The sequence below is a fragment of the Pelodiscus sinensis genome, chromosome 13 (genome assembly GCF_049634645.1).
Source record: "Pelodiscus sinensis isolate JC-2024 chromosome 13, ASM4963464v1, whole genome shotgun sequence".
Taxonomy (NCBI): Eukaryota; Metazoa; Chordata; order Testudines; family Trionychidae; genus Pelodiscus; species Pelodiscus sinensis.
The window spans coordinates 31,546,280-31,571,135 of record NC_134723.1 but is presented as its reverse complement, the minus strand read 5'-3'; the positions used below and the strand labels follow the sequence as shown (position 1 = coordinate 31,571,135).

Sequence of the window (24,856 nt, the reverse complement as noted above, 5' to 3'; positions counted from 1 at the left end):
TGTCCCAGCGCCGCAGATTAGAGATTTCAAAGTTGTTGTCTGCCGGACCGTGCATGCGCGGTGACCATCTTGCAGCTTTTCGTGCCATTTTCTGTTGTGCTGTCCGGCTCCCACCAGTTCCTCCTAAGCATTGAAGTCTGAAAGACAGAAAGAACAGACTTCGAATACGGGAGGAGGGTGGGTCGTGGAACACCCATGGGGGGACACACCTCGAAGAACCATCGTTACTGCACAAGGTGAGTAACAACTTCTTCTTCGGGTAGTGTCCCCATGGGTGCTCCACTGTGGGTGATTTCACGGTAGTAGCCTGGATGAAGGCGGCGGGTTTGGAGTTAGTGGGTTACCACTGTGGCTAGCACTGTGGAGGCTATGGCTGCGTTTGTGAGAAGGATGTTCTGCAAGGCATAGTGTTCAGCAAATATAAAGTCTGAGGACCAGGTAGCTGCTCTGCAAATGTCTTTCAGGGGAACTCCCTTGAGGAAGGCCGCAGAAGAGTCTACCACTCTCGTAGAGTGGGCTGTAATAGTCTGTGGAAGCGGCTTACTCCTTAGTTCGTAGCAGCGGGTTATGCAGGAGATGATGATTTTTCAAAGTCACTGTGAGGAAAGAGGGGAGCCCTTCAAGCGAGCATCCAAGGAAATGAACAAGTGCTGAGAGTTACGTGCTTCCCAAGTTCTCTCAATATAAAACGCGAGGGCTCTACGAACGTCTAGAGCAGGGGTCTCCAAACTTTTCTGCCCGAGGGCCGCATTAACTATCAAACAGCAGTTCGGGGGCCAACTACACACTTGAGGTCCAAATAAAAAACAATCAAAACATGGATGTTGTTTTTAATTATTTATTTAATATTATTTTATTCAGTTATTATTTAATAACACATTGATACACTACACATGAACACCTGTATTAGTGTGAATGGTGAAATTGTTTCCTGGATGCCAAAATAGCAGACATTTCTGGCTTTAGAAATCACTGTTTGAAATTGGGGGTGGTGCTTGTCCTAGTCCTGCAGGAGGGGCTCCAGAACGGGGAAACTGCTGAGAACTCATTTCCACCTGCGCAACGTGATGAAAATTGTAAGCAACATAATCCTGGCAATATGTTCAGCCAGAGGCAGTGCCACAGCAACCAGACCGCCTCCTGCAATGGGCACCAGCTCCTCAGCCCCGCCCCCGGAGAAGTAGCCCCTCGCTCCTAGCCCCTGAGAAACCACCGTCGGGTTTCCTCCCCTCCGTCCAGCCTCCCGCGATCCTCTGCCGCCGGGTCTGATCCGGAGCCCGCCTTCGAGACTCCCCTTTTTCGCCCGCCCGGCCAAGCGGCACGCGGAGCCGTCCCTGACCTAGGCTACCTGCTGTCCCGTGCGCGCGCTGGGGCCTCGCGCAGCCACCTGCGAATCCGTTTCTCCCGCTGACACCAATGCTCGGACTCAAGCTCTCTCCTTCCACCGCCGCAGCCACCCTCCGCCTGATTGGCTCCGGTTGGTGCACGCGGAAGAAGGCGGGGCCAGACAAAAAGGTCTCCACGGGCCGGATGAGAGGGCCTCGCGGGCCGCATCCGGCCCGCGGGCCGTAGTTTGGAGACCCCTGGTCTAGAGAGTACAGTCTTGCTTGGCAGGCTGAGGTATGAGGTTTTGGGTAGAAGACTGGCAATATAATGGGCTCGTTTATGTGGAAGGCAGAATTAATCTTTGGTAAAAAGGATGGTTGAGGATGAAGGATAACCGCCTGAGGAGTAAAAATAGTGTATGGTGGATGGGCTGAGAAGACTGCTCATTCTCCAACTCTCCTTGCAGAGGTAATAGCCACAAGAAAAATCACTTTAATCGATAGGGTACTAAATCACATGTGGCTAACAGCTCAAAGGGGGGGGGGGCGCATTAATGTGTCTAGGACCAATTCTAAATTCCAGGGTTCTGGAGGACGCCTGTGCTCGGGAAAGAGATTGGTCAGACCTTTAAAAATCTCTTCGTGGTTGGGTGAGAAAAGGGGGTAAATCTGTCAATTGGTTGATGAAACTCTGTAATCGCTGCCAGGTGTACTTTGAGCGATGATAAAGCGAGACCAGCTTGTTTAAGATCTAGGATGTATTCCAGTATGGAAGGCAATGGGCTAGTGGTGCAGGGTACTTTATGGGAAATGCACCATTGCTGGAATCTATGCCATTTGTGCAGGTAAGTCACTCATGTGGAAGATTTTCTGCTGTTCAAGAGAACATTGTTAACATCTTGGGAACAACTTATTTCTGTTTGTTTGAACCAACTAGCAGCCAGGCATGAAGAGCAAGGTGGTGTGGTTGCAGGTGCAGTATTCAGCCGTGATCCTGTGACAGGAGATCTGGATGATCCGGGAGATGGAATGGATGATGAGAAAACATTTGATACGGGTAGGGAAACCATACCTGGCGAGGCCACAATGGAGCTATTAGAATTACCGTTGACTCATCTAGGAGTATCTTCTCCAATACTCTCATTATTAATGGAATGGGAGGGAACGCATAGAGTAGACTCCCTTTCCAACTGAAGAGGAAGGCGTCTCCTATCAAATCTAGACCAATTCCTGATTGTGAACAATACTAAGCGCACTTCATATTGTATCGTGTGACTAAAAGGTTGATGGAAGGGTGACCCCACCTGATGAAGATGGTACGTATGACGTGTGGGTGTATCTTCCACTTGTGCTGGCAAGCGAACCTTCTGCTCAGAGCATCTGCCATGGTATTGTCCTTCCCTGGTAAGTAGGTGGCGGTGATGGTCACATCATGCTGGTTGCAAAAGGTCCAGAGACGGATCACCTCTGTGCACAGGGAGTGGGAGCGTGCTCCTCCCTGCTTGTTTATGTAGTAGATGGCAGTAATCTTGTCCGTGAGCATGGTTGCAACCTGATTGCGAAGGAGGGGAAGGAAATGCTTGCCGGCATTCGCAATGGCCCGTAACTCCAACAGATTAACATGGAGGAGAGACTCCTCGGGAGACCATTAGCCCTGGACTTGGATGCCTTGCATGTGTGCTCCCCATCCCAGTAACGAAGCGTCCGTTGTGAGCTGAAGCTTGGGTTGTGGTTTGTGAAAGGGGATACCTGCCAGCAGGTTGGTGGAAACGGTCCACCAAATAAGAGATCGCTTGACCATGATGGGAACCACTACCGTCCTGTGCACATTGTGCCTGCCTGGTGTGTATATTCTGGACACCTAATGCTGGAGGCAGCAGAGGTGGAGCCGCGCGTTGGCTACAACATATGTCGTGGAAGCCATGTGCCCTAAAAGTTGGAGATACATGAGGATGGGTACTGTAGGGCTCGTGTTTATCACTTGTACCAGATCTTGAATGGTCTGGAACCGGGTAGCAGGTAAGTAGGCTCGAGCTGTTGTGGAGTTGAGATGGGCTCCTATGAACTGTATAGACTGTCGAGGAGTCAGTGAAGATTTCTGGACGTTGACTATGAGCCCCAGTGTATCAAACATGTGCCTCGTCGTGGTAACAGCCCACTCGGCTTCTTCGAACGAGCGTGCTCTGATGAGACAATCGTCTAGGTAGGGAAAGATGATAATTCTTAACTGACGAAGGAAGGCTGCCACTACCACAAGCGTTTTGGAAAAGACCCGCGGGGCTGAGGATAGGCCAAACAGAAGGACCTTGTACTGGTAGTGGGCTGTGCCCACCAGGAAGCAGAAGAATTGCCTGTGTGCAGGATGGATGGCGATGTGAAAATAGGCATCCTGCAGATTGAGGTACGCAAACCAATCGTTCTGCTCTAGGGATGGGATGATTGTTGCTAATGTCATCATCATGAAGCGCTGTTTACATACATATCGATTCAGTTGCCAAAGATCGAGTATGGGCCTCCACCGTCCTGACATTTTCTCCGTCAGAAAATAGTGGGAGTAAAAGCCCCTTCCATGAAAGGCTTCTGGGACCCCTCTCTATCGCTCCCATGCTGAGTAGGAGGTCTACCTTGTGAGCGAGAAGAGACTCATGACATGGGTCCCTGAAGAGGGAAGGGGAGAGAGGAGTGGTGAGGGGGAGGGATAGGAATGGAATCACGTAGCCATATGTAATGAGCTGCATGACCCATCGGTCTGATGTTATTGCGGCCCAACAGTGTTGGTAGGGCCTCAAACGATGGTGGAAGAGCGCTTTGGTGACATTGTGAGTAGGTAGCAACAAAATGGTTTGCAGTCTCTTGACGCTCCCGTCAAATCTGCTGTTTGCCTGCCTGTTGATGAGCTGGTCTGGGCTGTTGTGGGCAACGCTTCTGGGGGGATTGATGATCTCTTTGGGCTTCATATTGTCTCCCCTGGAGTGGTTCACAGGGGAGCGGTCTCTGCCTCTGATATGGCGTGTAGCACCTCCATCTAAAAGGTAGGGTGTACATACCCAGAGTTCTTAGTTTGGTGCGCGTGACTTTGCCAGAGTGAAGCACCTGGTCTGTTTTGTCCCCAAACAAGTTCTGTCTGTCAAATGACAAATCCTCGATTTTAGACTGGATTTCCTTTGGGGCTGCCGCCATGTGGAGCTATGATGCCCTGCGCATCACGATGGATGTGGCCATGGTGCGGGCTGCTGTATCAGCTGAGTCCAGTGCAATATGGAGAGCTGAATGGGCGGACGTGAAACCTTCTTGTATTACTGCTTTCGAGATCTGGCGTTTGGACTCCGGAAGGTGCTCGAGAAGGGGGACAAGTTTGGCGATATTATTGAAGGTGTGATTTGCGAACAAGGCTGAATAATTCACCATACAGAGTGATAATGTGGTGGACAAATAAACTTTTCTACCAAAGAGGTCCAGCCTCTTCATGTCCTTATCCCCTGGAGTAGTCTTAGGGTGGGGTGCTTTGGACCTCTGTTGGACGGCATTGAGTACCAGGGAGTTCGGAAGTGGGTGGTTAAATAAGAACTCCATGCCGTTGGTCGGAACAAAAAACTTTTTGTCCACCTTTTTGTTGGTGAGTGGGATCGAGGCCGGTGTTTGCCAAATGCCATCAGCTATTTCCAGGATGGCGGCATCCAATGGGAGGGCAACTTTTGAGGAGTGAGAAGGATGAAGATTCCTCAATAAATGGTGTTGTTTTTGTTTCACCTCTGCCAATTGGACGTTCTGGCTCTCAGCAACCCTCTTGAAGAGCTCCTGAAAGTCTTTGATGTTGTCCGTAGGTGAAGAGTCCCCATAAAACACGGCATTGTCAGGGGACGATGATGCTACCTCTGTGGGGGACTGGTGGTGAGAGTCCTCTGTGTCAGAGGAATGGCCAGCGTCAATATCGACGGTCTCCACCATCGTAGGCTGAACCTCAGAAGGCGTGGGTGGCCTGTCTGATTGTGGGGACACGGATGTACTCCTAGGCGGCGGGGGTAGTTGAGGAGAGTGTGACAGTGATCTAGCTGTAGAACGAGGAGGTGAGCGCAGGGATCAGTCCCTGGAAGTGTAGTGTCAGCACCACCTGTCATCGTGGAATAATGATGGTGATGCGAGTAACCATGTCCATTGTAAGAGGTTCTGTGATATGATGGGGACCTCGGAGACCTGAAGCGTTGCCTAAAGTAGGATGGAGATGGAGAGTAATATCAATAATAGTGATGTTGATGGTGCGGTGAGGCAGGGTCAGTTCGGTATCTTGTGGTAGAAGGATGGAGGGATACATGAGGTGAGCATATGGCTGGTGAAGGAGGCTCGGGAGAGAAAGCCTCCGGCCCAGGGCTCGGAGACAGAGAAGATAATCTGTGTGTTCTCTCCTTGAATCTACCACGGGCCTAGATAGGTGATGCAGATGAGACTGACCTCATAGATGATGGAGGGCGTGGAGGACTGCGCTCCGTGCGTGTTGGTGCCAGCTTAGCAGACGCTGAGGCAGAGGGTGCCCTGCTGATGGTGGTCGGTACCGGAGGCGGAGCCGTAGTTTCCGGTGCCGACGAGTCAGTGGGCTCCGCAACTATCGGTGCCGAGGCTGTAGGCGGTGCCATAGTGCTCGGTGCCACGCCCACCAGTGCCGATGATGGAGTCGGGGCCGTAGCTCCCAGTGCCGAGGGAGTCAGTGCTGAGACTGTTGGCATGGGTGCCTGTGGCGCTCGGAGCGGCCGTGAAGGAGATGGCATCAACAGTGCCGGAGCCGATTTGGGCCGGTGTGCCGAGCGGTCTGATGCACTAGTCATAGACGCGTTATGAGGCTGTTTGTGCTTGTCCGTCTTGCAGGACACCGTAAGCCCCGAGGTCTTGGACTGGTCCGTCGTGCTCACTCTTGGTGGCAGAGAGCGGGATGGTGAAGGAAGCTTTTTCTTGTATGCCGCCTTGGTGAGTACGAGGCAGGGCGGATCCGTGGGAGGCTCTGACTGTGGCCAAAGGGCTTTGTCAAACAACATCTTGAAGCGCATTTCGCAATCTCTGCGAGCCCTTGCTGTAAGTTTTGAACAGTGGGGGCACTTTTGTGGGATGTGCCCCTTGCCGAGACAGGCATGGAGTCTTTGCACGCTGTGCATTTCTTGAAGCCTGGGGAGCCAGGCATTGTGCTATCTTAACTACTAACTACTAGAAGAAGAAAAAAATTATTTTTAAAAAGAACCAACTAACTATTTAAAATACTATTTACAAAAATAATGGTTCAAGTTCTCTCCTCACAGGTTCTGACGAACGTCATGACAGGGAGCTCTTTCTCCATCTGCGCCCGAAGACGGTTAGGAGGAACTGGCAGGAGCCGGACCGCGGGACAGAAAACGGCACAAAAAGCTGCAAGATGGCCGCCGTGCATGCGCGGTCCAGCAGACAACAGTTTTGAGATCTCTGATCTGCGGCGCCGAGACGAGCCCAACACCCACACCTATGGGGAGCACCTATGGGGACACTACTCGAAGAGGAAGCACACATATTCCATCAGCTACTCTAAGAAAGTAGTAAATATAAATATTACAACCTAGGGATAAATATTAACATTTTTACATTCAAGACTTAATCTCCCTATGGATGTTAAGAGTTGCTATATTATGCTTAAAGTATCCAATTAAATTTGTAGCTATGTTGTTCCGTTGGGCTCAAGTATCATGTAAATATAGTAAGCATTTTTAAATAACCAGATAGCTTATCTTTTCTCATATTCGATTTTCTTTAGAACAGCAAGCAGCAGATGCAACATGAACCCAGAATCATGTCACCCAGGTAGTCAAGTTAAAAGAACTATAACATGAACATTTTATATTGCCTGTCAAAAATACAGTAATTTAGAGAAACAACACTTAAGTCTCTTGCAATCATATCTTTGACTGGGTATGCTTGAAGAAGGCTGTATGGGTTGAACCTCTCTAAACTATGGCTCCTAGTTCGGCAACAGGAGGACCACGGATGTTCCAGGACCAGAATGTTCAGGTGGAGGGCTGGCAGGTGGGAGCCGGCAGCCTGACTCGCCACAGCTGCCCAGGGTGCCACAGCAGGGCTGCCCGAGAGCTGGACTGGAGCTGGGCTGCCTGGCATGGCAGGGAAGGGTGGGGGACCGGCAGGGCAGAGGGGCTGGCAGTAGGGAGGAGGAGCTGGCCAGAGGCTAGCAGCCAGGCGAGGGTTGGGGGGGCTAAACATGGCCTCCTTTTTTCTGACAAAATCCCTCATCTGGGACAAGTCAGGTCTTGAGGATTTCAGACCAGGGAGGTCCAACCTGTAGCTTTATTCTTAACTGTCAGGGAACACATGACAGAGAAAAATGAAGAGTGCAAATAATTTCATGATCATTTTCATATATACTCATAGGCTTTTGTCAGCTCTTCCCCTTACCCATCTTGGATTCCAGCCAACCAACTACTGGAACGTGATCCCACACTTGAATGAAGGTTGGAGCAGGGCTAACAAAAATAAGGTAGTTCTATCATGCTAATCAAAGGAGGCCGAAATTCCCTATGATTACGCTCCTTATGTGATCACTGTATTCCTATCTTGTTCTACTGGACTTTAACTCAAACTCCATGTTTGCCCCAAGTAAGCTCCTCTCTCCCCATCCTGTTGTGTGGAAAAGAAAAAACATTTTGCTTTTGTCATTCTAGTGGTGAGGGAGAAATTCTTTCCCTGCCCTCACAGAAAGGAGCAATAAGTACAATGCCCAGAAGATCCTAATAACCTGGTATTTCGCCACTTCCATGGGTGGGAATTGCTCCACTTGGTACATATAAAAAAGAGGACTTTTCTTTCCCATCATGGACCTATTTAGTACCCCCTCTCATCTGGCCACCTGAGGAGGGTATGGAAGGGTTAACATCCACTACCTAAGCCATTCAGATCACTTTTTACACTATACATCACAATTTAATACAGTAAAACTCCATTAATCCGGCATCCAATGCTCCGGGACTCCTGATGGTCCGGCACCATCAGGAACCCGGAAGTGCTGGGGCAGCCCGACAGGCTTCCCCCATTTAGCTGCTGCTGAAACTGACCAGCAGCTGAATCAGCAAAGCCGGGAGCAGAGCAGCTGGGGTGCTGCCAGGTTGGTCTCGTAGCGCTGCCCCTCGGGGCTGCGGGACCAACCCGGCAGCACCCAAGCTGCTCTTGGGGACTCCTGGGGCAGAGCAGCTGGAGTGCTGCCGGGTTGGTCCCGCAGCGCCAAAGGACGGCACTGCGGAACCAACCCGGCAGGACCGCAGCTGCTCTGCCCCAGGGGTCCCCAATTCAGCCGCTGCTCAAACAGATCAGCGGCTGATTCCAGGAAGCCCAGGGCAGAGCTGCTCTGCCCCGGGCTTCCTGGAATCAGCCGCTGATCTGTTTCAGCAGCGGCTGACTTGGGGACCCCAGGGGCAGAGCAACTGGGGTGCTGCCGGGTTGGTCCCGCAGCGCTGAGGGGCGGCACTATGGGACCAACCTGGCAGCACCCCAGCTGCTTTGCCCCAGCGTCAGGATTCAGCCGCTGCTGAAACTGACCAGCAGCATCAGTTTCACCAGCAGGCTGAATCCGGACGCCTGGGGTAGAGCAGCTGGGGTGCTGCCAGGTTGGTCCCGTAGCGCCGCCCCTCGGGGCTGCGGGACCAACCCGGCAGCACCCCAGCTTCTCTGCCCCAGGCGACCCCAAGAGCATCTGGGGTGCTGCCGGGTTGGTCCCGCAGCCCCGAGGGGCGGCGCTACGGGACCAACCGGGCAGTATCCCAGCTGCTCTGTCCCAGGCGTCCCCAAGAGCAGCTGGAGTGCTGCTGGGTTGGTGCCGTAGCGCCGCCCCTCGGCGCTGCGGGACCAACCCGGCAGCACCCCAGCTGCTCTATTGCAGGCATCCCCGATTCAGCTGCTGCTGAAACTGAACAGCAGCGGCTGAATCAGGGATGCCTGGGGAAGAGCCGGACTATCGTAAGGGGGGGCTATGAGGGGTCTGGGGTGACATCCCGTCCCACCCCACTCCAGACCCCTCATAGCCCCCCCTTCTGATAGTCCAGCATATTTGATAATCCGGCACCCCCTGGGTCCGAAAGGTGCCGGATTATCAGAAGTTTACTGTATGTGGTCTTCTGAAGTACTTGTTCTTAATGTATTCAGTCCTCAGTCTGGGAAAAACTTACTGGCAGTAATGAGAGTTTTGTTTCAATAACAAGCGAGAAAGCACTTCGGGATCTGGCCCAATGAAAATACCAGCCAGTAGCATGTTGCACATGTAATGCTGACAGGTGGAACCAAAGCTGTGATCTCTGCAGCTTAGTGCACAACCCTCTACAGCTTGAGCTAAAAGTCAGCTGGCTCTCAGCTAAGACTGTAGAGAAAACTCTTCCCCTCTCTCTGTAAGTGGTCTAAGTGTCAGTACATGGGACAGTAAACCATATCAAGCAGGTGTGTGGGTTACACATGCAAGAGTGGATTTCCTTCAGATCAATGTAAAAGAAGCATTTTACTAAAGACCACATTTTTGGAGCCTCCCACTGCTGCCATTTAAAAGAGGTTATCTACTGTGATGAAGCTACTACTCAAAGTTGGTGAGTCCTACACTTTCAGGGCTCAGCTAGACTACACTGAAGTGCCAAAAGAGGATATGCAAATTCTGCGAGAATCTTCATATCTTCTTCTGATCCCACTTTCAAAAGCTGAGCTTTTTTGGCAACCCCCCTCTTTTTCGAAAAGCCGCGTAAACCTCATTTTTTGAGGAAAAGTGGCTTTTTTAAAAGAGGGGGTAGTCTCCGAAAAAGCCGCGTCCAAACTACTTTCACTTTCAAAAGCTCCACTTTCAAAAGAGAAATCAGCACTTCCTCTTTCAGCACTTTGGCGTAGTCTAGATAAGCCCTCAGACAGATTGCTTTCCTCGGAGACTCACAGTAGCCCTCAGTTGAGGCACTACACCTCGACAGTGAGCTTGATGTTTGCTGAATTACTTTCATCCTTGACCAGCATAACGTATGGGGGAACCAAATTCCAGTGTCTCGGTGAACTCCCAAATGATACAGGGCTGAGTAAACCCCTTTCTTTTCCCCAGACAGTCTTTTATCCAAGTGGAAATGAAGAAGTGGGTGTTGGGAGGAACCCAGACCCGCTCTGTACTCCAGATTCCAGCCCGAGGCCCTGTAATAAAATCTGCCTATAAAATTCTTCAACACTAGCTGCGAGAGAGCTACAAAATCCGAGAGCTACTTCCCCCTCCCACACACACTTTCCCCAGCACACCTTCCTTATCTCAGGCTCTTCCTACTAGACTCCACTGGTGCTTGCTTCTCCTAGACTTTTTGTAGAGCTCCTTCTATCCTGTCAACTCCTCGCACATCCGCAGCTACCTGCAGAGAAGCTCTTTTTTATAACCAGTCTTAACCGGTTCTTTAACTGGCCTCAGGTGTTCCAACTGGGCTTGGTTCACCTGAGTCTGCAAGCCCATTTAATTAGCTTCAGGTGCTTAAGTGCCCTGATTGATTCTGGCAAGTTTTCACTGGTTCTGGACTAGCCCCTTCTAATTTATCCTGGGAACAGAGGTTTACTCAGTCTGAGGATTAATATACCTTCCTTCTATCACTTTCTTGTACCCTTCTGGACTGACCCTGTCACACTGCCTATTGATATAACTACACTTTTGGACACCAACAGAAAAGAAAGAACCAACTTTCTCATTCTACAACTAATGAATATAAGTTTTAAGAACCAATGGAAAAGCCACTTTCCCCTTAATTTTATTCTACTTGCTAGAAGCTATTTTCACAGACCATTTGGACAAATACTCTGCACCCAAAATCTGGTCTCATCTCTTGTTCTTCAGATCTCACTTTACAGGTGAGGTAAGATAGCCTTTGGGGAAGCAGAAACTATATTTAACAACATAATTTCCCCCCTTCCGATCTGAAAATGTAGTCACCCAATTTCACACCATACATGTTCGTGGAGGCAGCCTACTAAGTAAAGTGCTGATGATGAGGAAGTCAATTTTATCAGCTGCAACTGAGAAGAGACTGGTCTCTGTGCACATCTTATAACATTCAAGGATGAACTTGGCACATTTAGTACATTAAAAGAGTCCTAAGTGTGAAGGGTTGGGCAATTCATTTAAGATTGTTCTTGAGTACTACAATTATTTAAGACTTTAAAGAACAGCATTCAACTTTTTTTTTATTCTCAGCAAGTCTAAGTGGCATGGTACACAGTGCACACTTACGTCTTTTGCTTAAAGTCTTCTTACTATGAATTTACTTATAAATTTAACCTGTCAATGAAAACTGTTAACTAATTAGCAGTGGCCTAAATCTCTGTAGTCTCCAAGTTTATCCACATGCTTTTTGCATACCTACAAGTATTCTTGTGTTTCAGCCATAGGAGAAATACAATGAAACCTAGGACAACAACCATGTCAATTTTCCAAAGTGATCACTGGGAGTTCAGGGTATGTCTACACTACCGTGCTAATTCAAACTAACTTAGTTCGAATTAGTTCATTCAAACTAAGCTAATTCGAACTAACACATCCAGACTAAAAACTAGTTCGAATTAGCGTTTTGCTAATTTGAACTAGCATGTCCATACAGAGTGGACCCTGAACCGGGGTTAAGGATGGCCGGAAGCAGTGCTGGCAGGGCATCAGATGAGGACTTAGAGTGTGGAGCTGCTGTCTCAGGCTAGCTGAGGGCTGTGCTTAAAGGGACCCGACCCCCACCCCAGACAGACAGTTCTCAGGGGTGCCCCGCTTGCAAAGCAGTCCTGGCTTGGATTGCTTGGAGTACCCACACTGGGCACATCACAGCACTCAGCCATCAGACTGGCTGCACTTGCCGCAGGCTGCCATCTGGGGAGAGGAGGCAACCGGGGGGCTGCAGGAGAGGTTCCACCCCCAGAAGCCCGCAGAGCCAGCCCAGTCCTCCCCATCGGGGGCTCGTACCCCATTCCTCCCTCACCTCCATCCACTTACCCCTCCCTAGCCCCCCTTCCTGATGTACAAAATAAAAGACACGTGTGGTCAAAAATAGAATCTCTTTTTATTGAACAAAACTCGGGAAATTGGGAAAAGGAGGTGGGAGAGGGGAAGAGAGAGGGTGGGAGAGGGGAGGGCAACTAAAATGATCAGGGGTTTGGAATAGGTCCCATATGAAGAGAGGCTAAAGAGACTGGGACTTTTCAGCTTAGAAAAGAGGAGATGTAGGGGGGATAGAATAGAGGTCTATAAAAGCATGAGTGGGGTGGAGAGGGTGCATACAGAAAAGTTCTTCATTAGTTCCCATAATAGAAAGACTAGAAGACACCAAAGGAAAGGAATGGGTAGTAGTAAGTTCGAACGAGGCTTAGTCCTCATTGAATGAGGTTTACCTAGTTCGAACTAAGCGCTCCGCTAGATCGAATTAAGTTCAAACTAGCGGAGCGCTAGTGTAGGGCCTATCAAAGTTAATTCAAACTAACGTCCGTTAGTTCGAATTAACTTTGTAGTGTAGACATACCCTCAGATAGATAATGCCTCAAACCAGTATTTCTATTCCAATGTCCTTTGCAATAGAAGTGCAACATCTCATTTTTCCCTCAACCTCCTTGTCCCAATCAGAGGAGCACATTGGGGACACACAGCAAAGAATATGACCTAAAACAGTGGTCTCCAACACGGTGCCTGTGCGTGCCATGGCGCCCATCGGGTCATTTCTGTGCACCCGCCGAGTGATCGGGGCCAGCCCCGCCACTGAGGCATAGGGGCAGTGCTAGCCCCCGTGCGCATGGCACAGGGGCGGCCTTGCCCCCGGGCATGTGGTGCATGGGCTGTGACGGCCCCAGGCGCGTGGCATACGGGCATCCCTGCCCCATGGCATGCGGCACAGGAGAGGCACTGGTCCCAGGCGCACGGCGCATGGGCACTGACGGCTCCTGGGAGCACGGTGTATGGGCATCCCCACATCTGGGCATGCGGCACAGGAACGGTGCCGGCCCTAGGCATGCAGCGCATGGGCTCTTCCGGCCTTGGGAGCGCGGTGCATGGGCGGCCCCGCCCCCGGGCGCGTGGCACAGAAGCAGCACCGGCTCCGGGTACGTGGCACAGAAGCGGCACCGGCCCCGGGCGCGCGGCGTATGGTCAACCCCACCCCTGGGCATCCTGCACAGGAGTGGTGCCGGCTCCAGGAGTGTGGCGCATGGGTGGTGCCGGCACCGGGCATGCAGCGTATGGGTGGCCCCGCCCCTGGGCACCCGGCAGCCCCAAAAGGTTGGGGACCGCTGGCCTAAAATAACAAGTACTTTGATTAGAAAGTAGTGACATAAGACTTACTAAGGACTACGATTTATGGGATTAATGTAATAATCACTGAATAAAATGCTATGGCCTGAACTATGCAAAAGGTAGCAGGAGATCATCATAATAACCGTTTCTAGCATTAAATATCTATGAATTTACGCGAAGTTACTCCCCCCTCAAAACCCCATAATTCCTTCACCCAATTATGTAAAGATGCCCTCAGGATAAGTTATAAGTACACTATCAACTTCACATATGATCTGAACTCTAGAACTGTGACAACATACACTACATCTACAAAAAAGACATTAATCAGAGGGCCCTATTTATTAAACCCTACTACAATATTTCTACTAAAATAATACTACAGTGAAATACTGCAATAATATCAGTTACTTTAACTGCCCCTCCCGATATGTTCTTAGCCTGTACAATGCATGTGTGTATGAGAGATCACATATGTATCATACCTATGAATTTTTAAAATGAATGTCTTTAATGATTTCTATACTACAGCATACATGTATAAATACAAAACTGGAACTTCAGATACGCATACTGATAGTGGAAATATTGATCTCAAATACTTTATACTTGAAGATATTAGAAATATTTCTGTTTTTTACTTGATACATTGAGATAAATAATGCTTTGATTTTCTTACTCCAACTTTTAAAAAAAAATTATATCTTCTGAGAACATTCAAATATTATATACGCCTAGAAGAGAACACATACTTTTTCCAACAACAAAAAGCACCACATAATACAAGAATCACAGACATTATACAAGAGTCCTTTCCATTCCATTTGGCAGAAAAAGCAGGGCTGTGCTCAACACTATGTTTTTTAGTATTCTGCCCAGTGTGACAGGAGTCTGAAGTAAGAGTCATTATTCCACCTCCACAGGAGACTATTATACAGTCTACAAAAAGGGGTCTGATCTTGAAAACACTTATTAAAATGGGCATAGTACTTTTAACTGAGGGTAGTTCCATTGGAATCATTGGAATTCCTCAGTCTTAACTACAGTGACTACCAGGCTATGTCTAGACTGGTCAGTTTTTCCAGAAAATCAGCCGCTTTTTCAGAAAAACTTGCCAGCTGTCTACACTGGCCGCTTGAATTTCTGCAAAAGCACTGACTTCCTACTGTAAGAAATCTGTGCTTCTTGCGGAAATACTATTCTGCTCCCATTCAGGCAAAGGTCCCTTTTGCGCAATAGCTTAGTGTAGACAGCTCAGATTTGTTTTCCGCAAAAAAGCCCCGATCGCAAAAATGGCAATTGGGGCTTTTTTGCGGAAAAGCGCGTCTAGATTGGCACGGACGCTTTTCCTCAAAAAGTGCTTTTGCAGAAAAGCGTCCATGCCAATCTAGATGCTCCGTTCTGAAAATGCTTTTAACGGAAAACTTGTCCGTTAAAAGCATTTCTGGAAAATCATGCCAATCTAGACGCAGCCCCAGTGTTTGCAGAAGATGCTCCTATCTAAAGTACATCCACTAAAACTGAATTCACAGAGTTAAGAGCCTAATCTAAAGGCCAATGAAGTTAACTTCAATGGATTTCATACCAGTTCCTAAGTTCCTAATGTATAGTAAGGGGGGCTAACATTGCTTGCATTGTTTAAAGGAAATACACAAATTAACCCAAAACAACTTTTAACTTTTATATTTTCAATGTATACTATGAACATAACATAAAAATAACATTAGCCTTTTGCTTTGCCTATAAGATGAGGATCTACAGAAGAAGAAAAGTAAACAAGAAGAGGAAAGGTTCAAATAAGCTGCTCTTTATATTTTAGTTTATTCATATTAAATGATTGTTTTATTACCATTCTCTCCATCAGACTTCCTTTCATGGTCAGTATCAGTGAGGGACAAAGCTGAGTTTGCCCGGCTTGACAAACAGGAACTGTGTTCTGATTTCATTCCTGCCATCCACATCCTCAGGCCATGATCTGGGGAAGCACCACCTTCAGTCTCAGTATCCACATCTGACCCCATCTCCAATGGGTAACCATGTTGAGACACACCATGCAAGTCTGTTTGGTAGCTAGAGCACACAATGTGTGGAGTTTCACAGAATTCCATCTCTGAAAAACACAAATGTTCAAAGAAAAATTTAGAAATGAGAAGCAATATTCTTTTTGACATACTCCATTTGGGGGAAATCTGTTTTAGCCCTATAAATCCAGCAGATACATAAAAGGACAGAGAGCAATGTGGGGATGATAGTTACACTGGGAGGAGGATATACTGTATACTGCAATCTGTAGATCTCTGCTCTAGAGGTCTGGGGATGGAGGACTGGGGAGGTTCCCTATGTTGGGAAGCAGGTATTAATTGCACTGCCCCAACACAGAAAGAGGCGCACAGCTGGCTCCTAATTATGGGGGATGGGCAAGTCCGCAGATTGATGGATGTGGCTCAGGGCCCCCTTGGCTGTGTAAAAGTGTTAAGGATATTCCCCATAAAGGTGATTTGCCCAAGCTCTGCACTCCCCTAAGTACAGCTCTGTCTCCACTACTCCTCCAGTCACCAGCAGCAGCTATTGCTGCTATTCCTGCCCTCCGCCTTGGTAGAGACCAGTTACTGCAGGTGACTGGATACTATCAAGTTCTCTTTTCCAGTGGACTTTCCTGTCAAAATCCAGACACCTAGCAACTCTGTTTACAATATAGTAAGTTAATACAAATATTTTATCACCTAATGTCATACAAACATGGAGGACCAAGAGCTTTATGCCAGTACTTGCAGTTTTCCCTAAGTTCAAAATAGGGCTAATAATTAGCCCATTAAAGTCCTACACAGTTATAGCAAAGTATCAATGACATGAAAACTAAAGGAAATAAGGAAACTAGGTTCTGTGTTTAAATGGGGATTGCAGATGCCAAATTTTCACCCATTTCTTTCTGGACACAATCATTTATTACCAAAAATTGTGTCAAACAGCCAATTTAGAATTCTGATTAAATGGCATAGGTTACCACAGAAGTTGACACACTTTTGACTCTAAGTTAAATATCTAAAAAATGTTAAAGGACAAAAAGCCTCTGATGATTAGCTCAGAGTCAGCTTTGGAAACAATCCTGGTGAAATATATAGAGAAAGCCATAGATTGAGTCAGTAGAAACTATCCATTAGAATAATGAGTCAGTTTCAGAAGGTAGTATCACAAAAGTGGAAGAAATAAATATCTTCTATTATATAAAATCCACAATTATTAAAAAGAAAGGAAGATGTTCATTTATTAAAGATGCATAAGACTCAGAAGTGGTCAGAATGACCTCATACATTTGATTGATTTTTGTGACTATCAGGACTCGATATATAACTGTAAAGAGAAGATACTTTGGAAAAATAAATAATTTACTTACATGGAGTACACTTATTATTTAAAGATAAACATTTTTTTATTTACTGATTCCTCACTGTAATTTTTTTCCTACAGAATTAACTACTGGGCTGGACTCTAATCTCAATTCTTCTATAAGTGCACAGTAAATCTACTGATTTTTGGATTTCATCAGAGTAACTGAGATCAGACTCTTGCCTATATTTTAATGAGCTGATAGGATACAGTCACTTTGCAAGGGCCTGATCCTGTGTGTCTGTGCACGCAAAATTCTCCACTGAAGTCAATGCCAGTGTTGCCTGTATCAGAACTGCAAGCATGTGAGGAGGCTTTTTTGTGTTGTTTTTCATGTTTGTCTTTAATTTGGTAATCTTGTAGCATTTTCCATTCTCTATTTTTAGCAGCGGATGGGTAGATAAGGTAACTTTGTTCCTACCTTGAAACTTGCATTTTTTTAAATGCTCTTCCGAGCTACTTTCTCCTCTATAAACTATCAGGTTACTCAGACAAGCAGATGGAACATTTTCACATCTTGCTTCTCCTTTCCAAGAGCCCTGACTTTCTCTCATCAGTCAAAAAACATCCTTAGCCAGTGCTAGCAATTTAGTAACTCTGGCTGACTTCATGGCCCCATTGAAGGTTAGGCTACAGGCAGCTTACTCTGCTGTTCCCTATTCAAGATAGATTGTTTACCACTGGCAGCCTGCAGACATGGTTCCATCAGTTCGCAGTGGCAGAAACCAAGGGGGGGAATTCAGCCCAGTAAATCTGACTAATGCTAATTAGAATGCACATGTTTATAAAGGGCAGAATATACCCCTCAGTCTATATATTAATTCAGAAAGCAGTGGTTAATGAATTCAGTATTTTAGATATTTTTTGTTGAGATGGAGCAAAACAAATTTACTTTTCTGTACAACTGATATTCAATTGAATCTTAACACTTTCCTTCCACACACAATGTACTGCCATCACAGAATATTTCTTTTAATATATAAGCCTTTGTATGTTTTTTAACTCCCAGAGGAAGCATTCTCTGCAAAGCACTTATAGTGTCATACTGGTTGTTTTTTAGCCTTGCACATCTAATCTTACCACCTAAAATGCCCCAATATCCCCTAGTGGAGATAAAGTTCAAATAGATTTATGAAAATTTCTTCTTATCAAAAATCTAGAGTCACAAGACAAATTAAGACATTAATACAAAATCAAAGTTTTACACAATGCATACATTGGCAGAATATACATATTTTGTTATGCAGAAAAATCTTGTTATGCAAAAAAATATAAAATAAGCATGAAAAATCAATCACAGAATTGCTGTGGTCTAGTTAGCTCCAGCTTTGATGGTAAGAAACATTGTGATCTTAGAACCTGGTATACATAAAAATAAATATGGAAATATACATGTGAATTTTACTAGATTTTATATTACAGGCAGTCCCCGACTTACGCGGATACGACTTATGTCGGATCCGCACTTACGAACGGGGCTTTCTCGCCCCGGAGGTCGAGGTGGCGGATTGCTACCTGCGAGCTCCGGGGCGAGAAAGCCCCGTTCGTAAGCTGCTCCGGTGCCCCTGGTCTGCTGGAGACCGTCTTTGCCAGAGCAAAGCCTCAGAAGCGCGGGAACCCGCCGCGGCTGCGACTTCAGTCCCGGTGCCTGTGGTCTGCTGGGGACCGTCCCCAGCAGACCACAGGCACCGGGACTGAAGCGGCAGCCGCGGCGGGTCCCGCGCCTCTGAGACTTTGCCAGAGCAAAGCCTCAGAGGCGCGGCACCCCGCTGCCGCTGCGGCTCTGCTCCCCGTGTCCCTGGTCTGCTGGGCGCAGCTAGTGTGCCCCCCCCAGCAGACCAGGCTTTTGTTTTGGACCCTGGGGCAGAGCAGCTGGGGCGCTGCCGATTGGTCCTGCAGCACCGCTCTGGGCACTACTGGACCAACCCGGCAGCACCCCAGCTGCTCTGCCCCAGGTCCTGATTCAACCGCTGCTGGTCAGTTTCAGCAGCGGCTGAATCAGGACGCCTGGGGGAGAGCAGATGGGGTGCTGCTGGGTTGGTCCAGTAGCACCGAGGAGCGGTGCTACTGGAGCAACCCAGCAGCACCCCAGCTGTTCTGCCCCAGGCGTCCCCAAGTCAGCTTCTGCTGAAACTGACCAGCGCTGACTACAGGAAGCCCAAGGCAGAGTTGCTCTGCTCTGGGCTTCCTGGAATCAGCTGCTGATCAGTTTCAGCAGCAGCTGACTTGGGGACGCTTGGGGTTCTTAAGTTGATTCTGTATGCAAGTCAGAACTGGCGGTCAGTTTCAGCAGCCGCTGAATCTGGACGCCAGTTCCGACTTACATACAGATTCAACTTAAGAACAAACCTACAGTCCCTATCTTGTACGTAACCCGGGGACTGCCTGTACTGGGAAATAAAGAGAATTTTAAAAAATTAACCATAACTCAAATTCACTAATGGATGAGATGGCAAATTCCAATTTCTCAAAAAGGTGATAGGGATATTAAAATTAGATTAATCAGCTAATCAAACAGTTGATGCAACTTGTATTGACTATTCGATTAGTCGATAAGGGTGCCTCTGTCTTTGAAGGTGAAAGCACTGTGGGGAGCACAGGGCCAACGGGGTATTCAAGCACTCCCCCACTGGCCCCATGCTCCCAGCAGTATTTAATGCATGGAGCCTGGGGCCAGCCGGGGAGTCCCCAACTGACTCCAGGCCCCACGTAGCACTGCCACTTTCAAACACCGCATGCATTTGGGGACTCTCCAGCTGGCCCTGGGCTTCACGTGGTGTTTCAAAGTGGTAGTGCTGCGTGGAGCCCAGGATCTGGCCCCAGGCCCCACACGGCACTGTCACTTTGAAGTACTCCCTCCTCTCCCTACCACTTGCTATCTCTTTCTGATAGAGGATGCAGGGTGGGAGGGAGGAATTAGTTGACAAGTATGTTGACTACCAGATCGTTGACTAGTCATCCATAGCCGTAAAAGCTGAATCACTTTTTTTTAAAGTGATGAGCAGTCCATGAGCAGAATGGACGATTTTTCTCTCTTAAGTAATAATGCTTTGGAAATTCTTTGTGAGATTTTTACTTTGGTACCATAATCAGATAACAGAACAGGCAGCCAAGAGAATACACCTATACCCTATTCCCCACCCCCACAAACTGCCCCTCTCTTCCCCCCCATCAAAGCAACTCTTGAAGAATTATTGTTCTTTCTGCATTGCAGGAAGCACTCTCAGTCAACACAGTATTTCTGGTCTTGATTAGACTGGGATTTTTGCCACCTATACAAATACAACTCAGACTCTGGATTTACAAAAACTGGTATAAATTGTGTCCCCACTAGGTATTTGCCCCAACTACAGCTATGTTATGGCTAAAATTCCCAAGGCAGATAAGGCCTGACAGAGGGCCAAAAGGCATATCAAATTTCAGGGCTTTTTGTGTTAGGGTTCCATTTTCATCTAAATGTTTAGGAATAGATTTCTATCAGTTTCAATTTGTGAAGTTTCCTGTTCACTTTTTCCTAATGAGGAGTGGCGTACCACTTTGATATAAGTTGGAGGTTTCCAGTCATTTACTCACAAATTATCCTACATCTGTGCAGACATTAGGGGATCCGTAAGAGACAGGAGAACATCTGCACAGATGCTGTATACATGAATTCTGCCACCTAGCCTCACAGGTGGTAACTAGCTCCTGGACAACTTGGTATCTCCAGAAGTTCCAGATCACTCACTGGACTGTTACCTCTAATTACTCTAAAAAGAGGTTCCAAAGTGTTGCTTTTCCTTAGGGTTATGTGAGCGGAGAGAACTTGTAGGAACCTGGATGACTCTCAAGTCCTAGCCTATTCCCTTCAACTGTGTAAAGCCAATGTGACTGAAAGTGGTAAAGTCTGGAAAATCACAGTGGTGGCTACTGAATCAATAAAAACTCAAGGCAGACTCTACTGGTATACAATAAAAATGGCAGTGGAGTCCCTAGCTAATTTTTCCTGGTATTTCAGTTCACTAAAAAAAACAGTTTATATTTTACAAGTATCCTATAAGAGCAGCATATTCACTCATATTTTTAGATGGTCAGTCTCTTTTTTAGCCATGGCTTACTAAGTCACTAATAATGGAGTTTTGTGACTATGAACGCCCATGCTGAAATTTCATAAGCCATATTTATGCTTACACAGTGCCAAAAACAAAAAAATAATGCAATATAATTAATCACAGTTTATTACCATGATCAGCTGTTTTAGAACCTTAATCTTATTGGCACATGAACAAACTCACAAATAAACGATGGGTGGATTCTACCTGCAGATGACATAAGAACATAAGAACAGCCATACTGGGTCAGTCCAAAGGTCCTTCTAGCCCAGTATTCTGTCTGCCGACAGTGGCCAGCACCAGGTGCCCCAAAGAGGGTGGACCGAAGATAATGATCAAGCGATTTGTTTCCTGCCATCTCTCTCCAGCCTCTGACAAACAGAGACCAAGGACACCATTTTATCCCCTGGCTAATAGCCTTTTATGGAACTAACCTCCATGAAATTATCTAGTTTATCTTTAAACTCTATTATAGTCCTTGCTTTCACAGCTTTCTCTGGCAAGGAGTTCCACAGGTTGACTACACGCTGTATGAAGAAGAACTTTCTTTTATTAGTTTTAAACCTGCTCCCCATTAATTTCATTTGGTGTCCTCTAGTTCTTCTATTTAGGGAACTAATAAATAACTTCTTTATCTGCCCTCTCCACACCACTCATGATTTTATAGACCTCTATCATATCCCCCCTCAGTCTCCTATTTTCTAAACTGAAAAGTCCCAGTCGCTTTAACCTCTCCTCATATGGGACCCATTCCAAACCCATAATCATTTTAGTTGCCCTTTTCTGAACCCTTTCCAAGGCCAAAATATCTTTTTTGAGGTGAGGAGACGACATCTGTACACAGTATTCAAGATGTGGGCGTACCATAGTTTTATACAGGGGCAGTAAGATATTCTGGGTCTTATTTTCTATCCCTTTCCTAATAATTCCTAGCATCCTATTTGCCTTTTTGACCGCCACTGCACACTGCCTGGAAGTTTTCAGAGAACTGTCCATGATAACTCCAAGATCTCTTTCCTGATTTGTCATAGCCAAATTAGCCGTCATCATACTGTACATATAGTTGGGGTTATTTTTCCCAATGCGCATTACTTTACACTTATCCACATTAAATTTCATTTGCCATTTTGTTGCCCAGTCACCCAGTTTAGTGACATCTTCTTGGAGTCCCTCACAGTCTGCTTCTGTCTTGACTATCTTAAACAGTTTTGTATCATCTGCAAACTTTACTACCTCACTTCTTACCCCTTTCTCCAGATCATTTATGAATAAGTTGAAAAGGATTGGTCCCAGGACTGACCCTTGAGGGACACCACTAGTTACCCCTCTTCATTCTGAAAATGTACCATTTATTCCTACCCTTTGTTTCCTGTCTTTTAACCAGTTCTCAATCCAAGAAAGGACCTTCCCTCTTATCCCATGGCCATGTAATTTATACAAGAGCCTTTGGTGAGGGACCTTGTCAAAGGCTTTCTGAAAATTCAAGTATACTATATCTACTGGATCCCCCTTATCCGCATGTTTGTTAACCCCTTCAAAGAACTCTAATAGATTAGTAAGACAGGATTTCCCTTTACAGAAACCATGTTGACTTTTGTCCAACAAATTATGTTCTTCTACATGATTCACAATTTAATTCTTTACTATTGTTTCGACTAATTTGCCCGGTACTGAAGTTAGACTTACCGGTCTGTAATTGCCAGGATCGCCTCTAGAACCCTTTTTAAATATTGGTGTCACGTTGGCTACCTTCCAGTCATTAGGGACGGAAGCCGATTTAAAGGATAGGTTACAAACCACAGATAATAGCTCACCAATTTCCCATTTGAGTTCTTTTAGAACCCTTGGATGAATGCCATCCAGTCCCGGAGATTTGTTAACATTAAGTTTTTCTATTTGTTCCAAAACCTCCTCTAATGACACTTCAATCCGGGACAGTTCCTCAGATTCATCACCCACAAAGGACGGTGCAGATTCGGGAATCTCCCCAACGTCCTCAGCCGTGAAGACTAAAGCAAAGAAATCATTTAGTTTCTCCTCAATGGCTTTATCATCCTTGATTGCTCCTTTTATAGCTCGATCATCTAGGGGACCCACAGGTTTTTTAGCAGGCTTCCTGCTTCTAATGTACTTAAAAACATTTAGTTATTTCTTTTTGAGTTTTTGGCTAGCTGTTCCTCAAAATCTATTTTTGCTTTTCTTATGACATTTTTACACTTGATTTGACAGTGTTTATGTTCCTTACTATTTATCTCACTAGGATTGGACTTCCACTTCTTAAAAGATAACTTTTTGTCCCTCACTGCTTCTTTTACATGGTGGTTAAGCCACGGTGACACTTTTTTAGGTCTCTTGCTATGTTTTTTAATTTGGGGTATACATTTAAGTTGGGCCTCTATTACGGTGTCTTTAAAAAGTTTCCATGCAGCTTTCAAGGATTTGGCTCTAGTCACTGTGCCTTTTAATTTCTGTTTAACTAACCTCCTCATTTTTGTATAATTCCCCTTTTTGAAATTAAATGCCAGGGTGCTGGACTGCTGAGGTGTTCTTCCCACCACAGGAATGTTGAATGTTATTATATTATGGTCACTATTCCTAAGAAGAAGAACTAACTGATGAAATACCTGGTTTCTACCTTCAGTGAGCTTCAAGCAGGGGATACCACTGCAAAGCATTGGCAGCCTTTTCCTAACACAGAAGGATGTGAGTTTTACCCAAGCAGAAATTTCAGAATTAGGTTTTTATCTCACAAAGAACAAACTAGCAAGGATAATTATCCAAAATGAAGCAAAACAAAAGATACTGTCAAAACAAAGTGGAAATAAGAGAACAACAAAGCTAGTGAATAAACTGACATTTTGGTCCGTTTCCTTCCACTTAAATTTCTTTACTTAGAGTTATCCCTTTTGGTTTTAATACTAAATAATAAATCTTAGCTAAAGAAAATTTGCTAATCTAGAACCCCACAACATTAATAAAACACTGAAGAATTTGCTGCCATTTATTTACAATACAGCAGTATTCCACAGGCTACAATATGTTTTATGAAAGCTTCTGGCATACAATAAGTAAACTGATTTATTTTGGAATCTTAAAAATATGCCAGAAGTGTTGAGTTTTGAACTAAATGACTAACAGTCACTAAGCTGCTTTATCACTAGTTCATAGTACAGGTATTTTTCAGAATAAAAATAGCAGCTCTTTAATAATGTACCAATTCCTCTGTGTGACATAAAAACTATCCAGCACTTTTAAATGGAAAATGGAACAAAATGCTCCTTTAATTCACAAAGTGGAAACAAGTGCAAAAAGACACAGGAAGCTATGTCCTCCTAGTACTCACTTTACACCATTCCTCCTTTGAACTCCCCTCCCCTAAACTGGAGATCAGTAGAGAACAGCTGTGATGCTTTTATTACCAGTCCTGACTTGAATATCTGTGGCTTGGTGGCAAGCCAATCTCAGTTAAAGACAAGAATCTTGATAAAGGAAGTGAATTCCAGTGCTAACAAAATCTCCGAATTGATACCTTCATGGCAAAACCAAACTTTTGTTTGGAGAGGTACACAGTAGGAATCAAAATGGGATTTTTAGGATGTGAGGCTGCCCAGGCTGATATGTGTCAGTGAAATAGGTAAATGGTTTCAAATTTTATACGTGTCACGAGATTGTGGTGTGAACACATTTTATAAAATTTCATTAGATTTATAAGAATGGCTATACTGGGTCAGACCAAAGGTCCATGTAGCCCAGTATCATGTTTTCCAACA

At 46.1% G+C, this 24,856-nt stretch overlaps 1 protein-coding gene across 4 annotated transcripts in view; it reads right to left on the bottom strand.

Annotated features, from left to right (window-relative positions):
* Positions 1-24,856, bottom strand: part of TENM1 (teneurin transmembrane protein 1) — a 1,699,828-nt gene that overhangs the window by 392,467 nt on the left and 1,282,505 nt on the right. For all 4 annotated transcript variants that reach the window (XM_075940969.1, XM_075940972.1, XM_075940971.1 and 1 more), the window contains one exon: positions 15,458-15,718. In XM_075940969.1, coding sequence (XP_075797084.1) covers positions 15,458-15,718 — 261 coding nt within the window. The remainder of the gene's footprint in view (positions 1-15,457; positions 15,719-24,856) is intronic.